Genomic DNA, 12,093 nt, shown 5'->3' on the forward strand with positions numbered 1-12,093 from the left:
GCGAGTTTGGACGAACGGATCGCCTAAGGCCTCACGGATCGCAAGGTGAAAGATCTAGCCCTGTGACAAGTGGTATCCGAGCTATTGGTTAGAAGGCGCCATTAGGATGTCGAAAGAAGAGTTCGAACAAATGTGGGCTAGAAAGTCTTTGAGGGAGATGTTGTCGGTTGTTAAGGAACGCGTGAGAAAACTTGAGGTGTCCATGGAGGACGCGAAAGAGTTAGACAATGTGCTTGAGGAAAGCATAGATGACTTGAGGGAGTAGTCCAAGGGCCTTGTGACCGTGTGTCTCACTTCCCAGAGGGATAGCGTGCAAGAGTTGCCAGATTTCCAAAGGAAGAAGCTGACGGAGAGGAACGATACTCTCAAAGCCATGGTGAAGGCTTTGAAGGAGGAAACAATAGCCACGACGATGGCTTTGAGCACAAGAATAGAGGAGCTCGAGGGAGAGCTGGCCTTGTGTCGAGCAGTCGTGGGGAAAGGAGTGTCAAGTGTAGTGCTTAATTACAAAGATGTCCCGAAGCCGAAAGTTTGTGGGGACAAGGTCTGCATGCGATGTGGACAATTTCTTTTGGAGGATGGAAAACTACTTTCGTGCCAAAAGGCATTGCGGTTGATGTGGTTAAGGTAAATACCACTTCAATGTTTCTTATTGATATTGCACTTTTATGGTGGCGAGGCAGGACCACAGATAAAAGTCAAGGTGAGATTGGGATGTGGCAAGAGTTCCAATGTGATTTGAAGAGGCAGTTTTACCTAGAGTTTGCCGAGGAAGAAGCTCGAGCAAAGTTACCAAGGATAACGCAACCGGGCACAGTGGGGAAGTATGTTCGAGAGTTCAAAGAACTCATGCTCCAAGTTTCAGATGTGATCGAGAAAGAAACATTTCTTGCTTTTCAGAATGGATTGAAGCTGTGGGTCAAATATGAGGTAGAACAAAGAGGTGTCCAAAAGCTGTCGGAAGCCATGACGGTAGCGGAATCTGTGGTTAAGCTTAGTCTAGGGAAAGACAACTTGGGTCTTCTAAGTCCGAGGAAAAGGGCGTATGTGAAAAGGATCATAAGGAAGATGTTGATGGCAATGGCAACGGCGACAATGGTGGTAATGGGAAACCACGAGTTGGGAAGAAGAAACCCAACAGGAAAAGGATCAAGTTGAAATGCTTTCTCTATGACGGTGCACACATGTTGAAGAAATGTTCGAAGAAATCCACACTTAAGAAGAAGCCGGTGGTTAAGGCATTGGTACTTGGTTCGAGCGCAAGGGGCGTCGAAGCTAAGGAGGACGAAAATGAGAGGAAGTTAGTGGAGTGCTTCTTATGTAACGGTCCGCATAGGCTGCGGAAGTGTCCTAAGAAGTCCGTCATCGAAGGGGATGATGGAGCAGACAAGGAGCCCAATAAGCTTGGTTCGAGCAATGGAAAAGTCGAAGCCAAGAGGGCAAAGAGAAGAAAAAAGAAGCGAGTAAAGTGCTTATTGTGCTATGGTCCGCACGAGTTGCGGAAATATCCAAAGCAAGCTGTAGTCAAAGGAAAGACAACGTCTGAGCTTGATGAGTCATCGGAATGGCTTCCACCCAAGGAAGAGGTGAGTTTGTCATTGAACTTAGAGGAAAAAGTTGTGATGAAAATAGTGAAGTTGGGACCAATGAGGCTCAAGTTAACTGAAGCGTCGGAGTTGGCTGAGTCATCGACAAGGCTTCCATCTATAGGAGAGGTGGGTGATGCATTAGACTAGAAAAAGTTGTGATGAAAATAGTGAAGTTGGGACCAATGAGGCTCAAGTTAACTGAAGCGTCGGAGTTGGCTGAGTCATCGACAAGGCTTCCATCTATAGGAGAGGTGGGTGATGCATTAGACTTCAAGGGTAAAGAAGTGATGCAAGTAGGGCAGTTGACTAGAGTAAATGCAATGAGTAGGACGGTTCGAGTTAAGAAGCAATGTAAGCCGAAGCAAAAGTCCCGAGGGAAGGGAAAAGCTAAGGTGTCGAGACGAGACCGAGGCAAATCAAGTCAGTGCCATTCGAAAGTTGCAACGAGGGCGTTGCGAGAATGGGTGGGGAAGAATGTCACAGGCTGCAATTCAAAACCAGTGACCATCGCACCAAATGCATCTGATGAAGGTCTGTTGCGTAGATGGGGATCGCCCGCAAGAACTGGCCAGATTCGGTAATTTGTTGGAGAAGCCTGTCAGATTGAAGCCTGATTGGCCCGATAATGAAGATATGACAAATTAGACTATTTTGGTAACTAATCCTAGAAGATTGATAGAATTATATCTTATAAAAATTAGATTAGATTTGATATGGCATATCTTGTAAATCCTTAAAATCAAGAGATATAGTTAATCTCGTCCGTCGATGTAAATGTATCTTGATCGTCGGTTTTGGGGGAGCTCAACTATAAATAGAGAGCTTCCCCATTATTTGTACTCACTCCATTCATTGTTTCATTTTTCTTTGTGAATAAGAGAATATCGAGAGCATTTACTTAAATACCTTGTGTGCGCTCTTTCTATTGTTCTTTGTAAGCTTCTTTTGGCATAGATCGCTTCCGCTCTACAAATTGGTGCCTTGGAGGAGTTCTTAAGGAATCCTCACTGTAGTAAAGGCTAACTTAGGCGAGTTTGGACGAGCGGATTGCCTAAGGACGCACGGATCGCGTGGCGAAAGATCTAGCCCCATGACACATGCATGTACTTCAGATTTTTGATAATTCTTTACTCACTTAGATGAAAATGCATGGGACTATTCTTTTATATATACATTATTTATGTTGCACTGCCTCTCCTTTTTCTCGGGATATCTGTGTCCCACATTTGTCAAATACGACATTGGAGGTATGACCTCTAAAAACCCTCCAAATACACGGAATAACTCCGAAAATAGTCAACATGCCTGTATTGGGCACATATGGTGTCTAATGCTCAAACTCGCATCTGAGTAACTTGGCGTTTTATCCAACAAAGAATTTGATCAGATTGATATTCTTGAAATAGGTTAAAATCTAGATTTTGCGGGTGCAACCACTATGAAGTTTGTTGGCCTAGCAATAACCGTCTAGGTGTTGGTAAAACCATGTTAAAGACATGCTTGCTAAAAATTGAAGTAATGAGAGGCTCATGAGATGACTTCACTTGATTTATTGATAGAAGAAACCTCTATTTATAGAGGTAAAGATAGTTACATAAAAATTTAAATTACTAATTTATTTGAATATTGCATTATTACGCCTTGTAAGATTGATGATTGGTAGAGCAACAATCTTGGATTGACAATGACATTAAAAAACACGAACAATTGGTGTAAAAAAGGTGCATTTTCCAATTGAGGATGTTGTAATGACAAACTCTTGTGAGTTACGGCAGTGTAAAACTGAATCCAAGATGTGGCCCTCAACTGACTACTAAGATAATTAGGCGTGAATCTCACCACTTTGAACTAAGAAATAGAAGTCGATGATTGACTAGTATTAATGAAAACTGATTGGTTGGCTTTGGTGAATAAGAGTTGACGCTATTTCAGCTGAAACATAAATAGTTGGAGTTATATAAAGATCTAAGAATATGCTTGTTTGAGCGAAAGGGTTAAAAAAACAAAAAAAAGACATATAGAGCAAGATCGAAAACCATGTCCTTAGACAAAAATGAGAGACTTATGAAATGACTCCACTTGATTTATTTATAGAAATTTCTACTTATAGAGGTAAAGATAATTACATAAAAATTAAAATTATTAAATTATGAATGTTTTAAATCTAAGATATTAAGTGTATTTTATTGGGTTCACTGTCTTATTTTTACGACGTTTTCTTTTTACCCTTTTTTCATCTTTTTTCAATCTTACTCGGTTCTTTTCTTTGGTCTAAATTGTGCTGACCTTAAGAAAGAGTGTCCTATCATATGACGATCTCTCATGTTTGACTTTTGAAGGTTCTTGGTTCTGTTGGGCATCCAATTCCACTCACAGAATTCAAAGTTGTAGATTCCGAAACTGGTGAAATCCTCCCACTTGGCTCCAAGGGCATTATAAAGGTCAGGGGACCGCCAGTGATGAAAGGTTATTATAAGGTAGTACTATATTGAAATATGCTTATTGAAAATGTTGTCAAATGTTCATATATTGTGCATTTCTTACAACATGTAGCCTGAGCTATTAACCTTTAATTATTTATTTTTATAGAGAGAAGGAGCATTACATAAAGAAACTTTAGGCATATAAGAAATTAGTGAAATAAAAATGGGATTAATTATATTTTGCGCACCCGATGTATACTTGAATGTTTGATGCCAAAAGTTTAAAAAATCGCAATAAGATATGCAAACTTTTCTTCTGTTAAATAGCTTGCACCTAAGGATAACTTCATTAGTCAAACAGGTGATGTGGCAAAAAACTGGGGATAGCAATGTTCGACATACTTGTCTAACTTCTATTGACTGTTCTTTTTGGCCTCATCACCCATTTGACTGAGTTAGCGAGTTCTACAATCTGCTAAACAAAGTGAAGTCCTCGATTACAAATTTGGCTTCTTTAGGCACCAAATGTGTATTAACCCATAAGATGTTTAGAATTGGTCCTGTTTGTAGCAAATGCCTTGTGTCATAAGTTATGCTTTTGGAATTTGTACAGCAGTAGAATTTTCACTATTGCGAGTGCTAGGGTGGCAGGTGACTTAACCAAGAAACTGAATCTGCAAGGTTTTTGGCTTGGACTATTTCCAGGTTGTGTTTAAGGGTTCAATGTTGGTGAAGAAAAACACGTATAATTTCTATTTTGCATTTAGGAAACACCAATATTGTCTCAAAGAAAAAATATTTACATCAACAAGTTGTTGGGTGTAATGGTAAGATACATTGTACTCCCAAGGGGAGGATGCAAGTTCAAACTTTAGAGACGACTTTGTTGAGAAAAGTAGTCATGAACCACAAATATGGATTGTAAAATGGACATAAAAAATATAAAACAAAAAATATTTGCATTATTTGTTGCGTTGGACCACTTTTGTTAGTTTAAGATGGAATAATTATGAGAGCATAAGACTTCTATTCCTCACTTCTTGGGATTCCGTAATAAACTTTCATTGTTGACGAGTGTCATGCTACATGCAATTGATCAGTTATTGTGGCATCTCAAATGACATATTCTGGTTGTTGTTTGAATTAGAATCCATTGGCTACGAGGCAAGCCCTAGACGAAGATGGTTGGTTAAATACTGGTGATATAGGTTGGATTGCTCCTCATCATTCGGTAGGGCGAAGTCGTCGATGTGGAGGTGTGATAGTTTTCGAAGGACGTGCCAAGGACACTATTGTTCTTTCTTCTGGTATATTTTAAACCCTGCGTAACTCCTATAACCTACATGGTGCAATCTTTATACCAGTAACTGAAAACAATCATCCCTTTTAGCTTTGAGTTGGCCAATTAGGTCCTTTATTGCGTGTGGTTTTATATTATCTCAGTTACGAATATCAGGGGATTACATTATTTCTTAGGAGACTTAATAGAATTTTTGAGGGGCTAAAATACAATTTGACCATATGTTAATTTATAATTTAAACAATTTACAATTTAGGAGTGTAATCTAGTTGAGTCGAGCCCGAATAATGTCAAGTTCGAGCTCAACTGAAAATTCGGAACTCGGTACTCAGTTCGAGCTCGATCAAACATTTATTTTTAAGCTCAAGATATAATCGAGCTACTCAAGCTCGATTAGGCTTGCTTAACTTGAGCTCGGGTTGGGCTCAATAATTAAGCTTAAGGTAATAATATATATTAAGAGTAATAACATAATTTAATAATATAAAAATATGAAAAATTTGATAAGGCTCGCAAACCAGTCGAGTCAAGTATAACTAAGTTCGAATTCGGTTTCAATTGATAGCTTGAGCTCGAGCTCAGCTTGATAATTACCAAATCGAGTTAGAATATTTTTCGAGTCGAATTTGAGTTGTTTGCGAGCACTAGTATCTCATTTACATCAATAAGTTGCATAATAACTTTTTCATTTTGGAAGGGCAGGCAAGAAATTCGCTACTGAATGTTTTAGTTGTCAGCCTTCTCACTATTTTTTTTAATTGTGGGTCCACATCTCTTTACTGTATAACTATAGTTTTCACTTGCTTAAAAAAAAAAGTAAACTACATAGTTGGTCACCTAACTTATCTAACTTTTCATTTTAGACATCAGAAATAAAAAGTTTGCAATATGGGCACTGCCGTTACATACTTTCATCGTTCTACTCACCTGCCGTTAATTTGTAATTACATACTCATTTTAATCACATAACTTTAGTAAGTTTTTTATTTGGGTCACTCATTTCATCTTTTTAATTTTCTTTATTTTTTTCATTATTTAAGAATTAATTTTAGTTTTTCAAATAAAAGAGAAAAATCTGGGGTTTTTAGGGAAAAACCTAAGTTTTTACATGTAATTGTGTTACTGGTGAAGATTTTAAGCTTCATGTAAGCATATGAATGAATCAATTTCTTGTAAAAACTTCCAAGTTTTATTTAAGAAAAAAAATTCTAAAAGGGAAAATGAGTAACTAAAGTGAAAATTATTAAAATTGGGTAACTAAAATGAATGTATATAATGATAACTTAACGGAAGATGCCTAAAATTGTATAAGTATGCAACAGCAGTAATTAAAATGATAAAAATATGTATCGATAGTGCTCATGTTGTAAACTTTTTATTTTTGGTGTTCAAAATGAAAATTTATGATAGTTGAATGACCAATTGTGAGATTTACCCAAAAAAACTGTAGTTGCCAATTGCAACTTGGACAGAGTTATGTCTCATAGTTTACTTAGGGACTCAAATCTGATTCCGACTTTCTATCTTTGATATGACTATAATAATACAAAATTCTAATTCGAATTTGGCGTTGTCAATATTCGTCCATAAAAGTCACCTAGGCTCAGATCATTTGGTGATAAAAGTCACTTTGTCTCGGATCATTTGGTTGGACTACAATGTTTTTGGTTGAGGTCTGTGTCACTTGGACTTGGGTGTGAGTTGTTTGACCTTTTGTTTGTTTTCGTCTTTTTGAGGGTCTTCGAAGGACTATATCCCACATCCATGGTCATGTGTTGGACCCAAAATAAATAAATGGAGACTACAGGTTTAAGTGATGCTGCTTTATCTTTCTCCCGGTAGTCGGAAAAGAAAAACTATTGTTGAAGTTTACTAAGTTGAATTTTGATGTTGCAACCGTACTTTGAAGTCTTTTTTTTTCTAAACTCCATTAAGCATTCACTTATCATGCTTTCCATTATTAACCAAAACAACCTTCTTTGGAGAAAATAGGTGAAAATATTGAACCTTTAGAGATTGAAGAAGCTGCCTTAAGGAGTCCTCTTATTCAACAGATCGTTGTAATCGGCCAGGCAAGTTGGACACCCTCTTTTCACGGAGTTGCTTGTGGCTGTTGCACATAAGTTCTTTACTTACGCATGTATCGTTTCCATCTTTTGATTTGATTTTTAACTTTTCATTGTTGATTGACATATTCCTCCAGGATCAACGACGCCTTGGCGCTATCATTGTCCCAAACAAAGATGAAGCACTCCTGGCAGCAAAAGAGGCATCTATTGTAGATGCAGATGCCGTCGATCTTAGCAAGGACAAAATTACAAGCATGCTATATGAAGAATTGAGGAAGTGGTAATTATTCATTTGCAATTTAAGGGTCTCTTCTGGTTTTCTCTTTTCTTTCATCATGTTGCAGTACCTAAAGCAGTTTGAAGAGTCGATTAGAGTTCGAGTGGTAGGCTGTTATCTGACTATTGTCTTTTATGCAGGACCTCCGAGTGTTCATTTCAAATTGGACCAATTCTTGTTGTGGATGAACCTTTTACGGTAAGACTCAATGCTGCCATATCCGATCATTGATCTCGCATACTTTATGTTGGACTTATGTATACCTTTTTCTGATTTGTAGATCGAGAGTGGCTTATTGACCCCAACCATGAAAATCCGAAGAGACCGAGTTGTGGCTCAATACAAGGAGGAAATAGCCAATCTCTACAAGTAGGTTCCCTTTGAAAAAAACATGACTAAGACTATCATAATGTCCAAAACTGCAATAAGACTAGTCATGTAAGTTATTCTCAACAAAGTTGTATGAAAATGTACATTTTTATCTATTTCCAATTGTTAGGATCTTGTTGTTGTGGTGTTTTTTTGGATTGAAATTCCCTCTACGGTTCTCCTAAATTTGGGTATTTAATCAATTGATCACTCTCAACAAAAATCAGTGTAATTTAATTTCTATCAATTTTGAACATGAACAACTAAGGATAATTAGTAAAAGTGTAATTTCATCAATTGTAAATAAATTTGATTAGTATGACAACAAATTTAGTCTTTGATGTTTATATGTTTTTCGTAAATATTATGGGGTAATTTATTAAATTGGGACCAAATTGACACAATATGGCAGGTGGCAGAATATGAATTTTGAGAGCTAAATTTGTTATTATACTAAAAAAAATGTACAATTGATGAATTATATTAATGTTGTGAGTAATTGCTTTTAGTTTCTTATTTTTGAAGTTGGCAAGGACTAAATTGCTCTGGTTTTGTTGAGAGGATCAATTTATTCAATATCGAAATTAAAAAGGGACTAGAAAGGTATTTGGGGTGAAGGACAAGATACATTAAGACAAACAAAGGCTATAATCTCAGTAAGAATGGAACAACATGTTGACAATCGATTTTGTCACAATTTAAGCATGACATATTTGGGTTGACTGTAATCACTTAACATGATAAGGGAACCAACTTTGAAGGGGTGTAAAACAATAAGAAAACTTAGGATTCCCCAAACTAAATTGGATGATCAGTACGTCCTTAAAAAGACTTGGATAAGCAGGATTAATACTTGTACATAACAAGATAAGATTTTTTTACAATTTTCATAAGGAAATACTTATTAAATAAAGGAAAACAACACAAAACACGTAAGGTATAAAGCAACCTAGGTCCAAATCTACATGTGAAATCAATTAGTATTCTAAAATAATTTAAAAACAGAAAAAGATTAAAAGTTGACAAAGAGCTACTATTTAAATATCTATAGACAACTCGCTTTCTAAGAAAAAGAACTTGGAGACATTGGTGCTTGTCAACCATAGCCTATGAAGACAACAAAGGTGCCACACTAATAGATTTGCAAACTGAGATGAGCGAAAGCACATGGAATGAAAAAGAAGAAAAGCATGGAGATCAAACCCTTCACAATCTCTTACATGTCATGCTTACAATCATCTCAGATATTTCATGCTTCTTTAGTTGTGAAAAAGTTGGTTATCAAAGTTGGAAATATACTGTTTAGAAAATGGTTTTGCTGCAAAGCGAGAAGTTAACTTTTTTTTCTAAAATTGAGCTTTTGTGTTATTTATAATGATACCCTTTACCAAATTTAGTACTTGTGTTTTGAGTTAGGCAAATTAGTCATTTCTAGGCTTTTTACTAACACGATATTCTTTGCTATTCTTAAAACTTTGGTTTGCTTAAAGAGTTGGCTTCAATCACACAAATCAATAAACACCATGAAAACTCTTTGATAGGAGTAAGATCTCCTTCGAAATACACGTATATGCTTAACTATTTGCTAGTGTCTTGGTCTTGGATTCGCCTAATATCGACTTACCAACCCCACTACAAAATAGATATTTAGACATGTGCATAACATAATATACATGAGACTTTCTATTGCTGAAACATAAAGAATATTTCTTATATTCTCTTTTTCTTTCATTGTCTTAGGACAATCATCTAAAGAGAGATAAAATCACGATACAGAGGGTTAAGTTTCCTTTTTCAAGTCAATTATTGCATAATGCTCTAATGTGGTTTCTATGTATGAAGCATGAGACATTGTGTAACACCTCTTACCCGTGTCCGACGCCAGGACAAGGTATGAGGCATTACCGGACTTAAACATACACATACACGCAAAAACCGGGCCTTAAAATTTCTTTCAATTCAAAACTTTTCAAATACATGCATGTTGTCCCTTATTTGGGTCCACGAAGCCCAAAACATACATCGGGATTGATTTGGGAATAAATCGAAAACTTTGAGAAGTTTCAAAAAAAACCTAGAAAATTTTCCCATGAAATAGGGTCACACACCCGTGTGGACATAGGGACACGCCCGTGTCCTCAGGCAGTGTAACTCTCTGTTTAAGACGTCAGCATTCAAATCAAAATACACGATCGGGCCACACGCCCGTGTCTCCAGGCCGTGTCCCTCACACGGTTGAGACATGCAGCCGTGTCTCAGCCCGTGTGGTCAACACTTAGGCTATTTTCCAAGCCTTCATGTTACCCATAAACCCTTACAACCTTATACATATTAAAACCACAATTCATGGCATCATTTTAGTGATTAAACACTCTTTATTAAGATATATTCATAACATTAACATGTCCTCTTACAAGCAATGCATCTACTCATGCAATACCAAGTCTAGATTCCTTAATTCACATTCATAAGACTTGTTATTTTGATGATCACTTTTACCATTATATTATGGTTATCAACTTATTTCCATGTTACACATTTAATTCATGGCCATGACCATTTCGATTGGTTATAAAGCATTCATCATGCACATAATTCATAACACCAACCATATTATGGCCAACAAGCATAATCACATCATTACATCACAGGCATTAGAACATAACATAGATAGATAAGTTCACATACCATAATTAATATGAGCCACACTTCATGGCCGTATACAAATAACTCAATATAGGCCAATACATTTGGCTAATCATAATAAAACATATCATAACACTAAGCCCCCATACATGCCACTCACTTGAAAACGCTAACATATGTATCAATACTCTAAAAGTAGTAGCTTGATAGTGTGATGCTGCCTCCGACGATCTCCAATCCCGAGCTAACTTGACAACACTAAAGAAATGAAAAGGAGAGGGTAAGATTTATAGCTTAGTAAGTCCATATGAAAATAATAAGCAATATGCCAACATGCTTCTCAAGGTAATACAACCATAATTACACCTTTACTTATATTCTGGTCATGCTATTTTCTCGAGACATAGTTACCAAATTATTTATATCTAGAGCTAGGGAACTCAAAATTAAGATATGATAATTTTCATTGAAACTAGACTCACATATCTCGTTACCATAAAATTTTCAAAATTTTTGGTTTAGCCAATTAGTACAGTTTATTCTTTAAAGTTACCCCTTTTTGCAGCCTGATAGTTCTGACCCCTCTTCACTAAAAATTAATTATCTCATAATAAGGGACTCGGATGATGTTCCCGTCTATTTATATTAAATATAGACTAATCAAGGGTTCTAATCATATAAATTGTAACCTATAATTATTTTTTTTACAATTTTTAATGATTTTCCAAATTCAGGACAGAGGATTTCGAAGTCATTCTGACTCTGTCTCACAACAATTTAAATAGTTTCATAATATGAAACTTCTTTATTTACACCGTTCTTCTATGTGAAACTAGACTCATTAAGATTTAATTTCATATTTTATTCAGCCTCTAACTCAATTTACACAGTTTTTTGTGGATTTTCAAATTTGGACTATGGCTGCTGTCCAAAACTGCTCTAGTGTAAATTAATGATACTAAGTTTATCACACCTTATTAATTCATTTTCACCATATTGGTAAAAATACATGTTTATACATCATAAGTATAGACCTATAACCACAAGGTTATCACAAAATCATTCTCATAGGCATGCCTTACCTATTTACATCCTTACCAAATGTGCATAATAAACTGAAATCATTCCTCATGAGTTTGGCATACATACTTGGGTTACTCAACATGCTCATATACTTACTCATATTCATTCCTTATTAATCATACCACATGAATTGAGTTCACATCTCATCAATTTCATGTAAGTACCTGTAGCACTCACAACATAGCCATAAGCTCTATCATTTCGATATAAATCATACATCTCCCGTTAAACCATTTGGAAATACTATAGGATATTCAATAGCCCCAAACATGGGATAAGATGCCGACGTCATGTCCCAGACATGGTCTTACATTGGCTAGCACATCAAAGTCGATAC

General features: G+C 36.3%; 1 protein-coding gene across 2 annotated transcripts in view; it reads left to right on the forward strand.

Moving 5' to 3' along the window:
* Positions 1 to 8,356, forward strand: part of LOC108452982 (probable acyl-activating enzyme 16, chloroplastic) — a 29,650-nt gene extending 21,294 nt beyond the window's left edge. The window contains exons 13-18 of one of the 2 annotated variants that reach the window (XM_053028020.1): positions 3,929 to 4,030; positions 5,160 to 5,319; positions 7,305 to 7,384; positions 7,516 to 7,661; positions 7,799 to 7,856; positions 7,939 to 8,356. In XM_053028020.1, coding sequence (XP_052883980.1) covers positions 3,929 to 4,030; positions 5,160 to 5,319; positions 7,305 to 7,384; positions 7,516 to 7,661; positions 7,799 to 7,856; positions 7,939 to 8,031 — 639 coding nt within the window. In that variant the 3' untranslated portion in view covers positions 8,032 to 8,356. Of the gene's footprint in view, positions 1 to 3,928; positions 4,067 to 5,159; positions 5,320 to 7,304; positions 7,385 to 7,515; positions 7,662 to 7,798; positions 7,857 to 7,938 lie in introns of both variants that reach the window. The other variant, XM_017750828.2, reaches the window with a different exon arrangement.
* Positions 8,357 to 12,093: the final 3,737 nt, after the last annotated feature.

Source organism: Gossypium arboreum, chromosome 5, assembly GCF_025698485.1.
Source record: "Gossypium arboreum isolate Shixiya-1 chromosome 5, ASM2569848v2, whole genome shotgun sequence".
NCBI lineage: Eukaryota > Viridiplantae > Streptophyta > Magnoliopsida > Malvales > Malvaceae > Gossypium > Gossypium arboreum.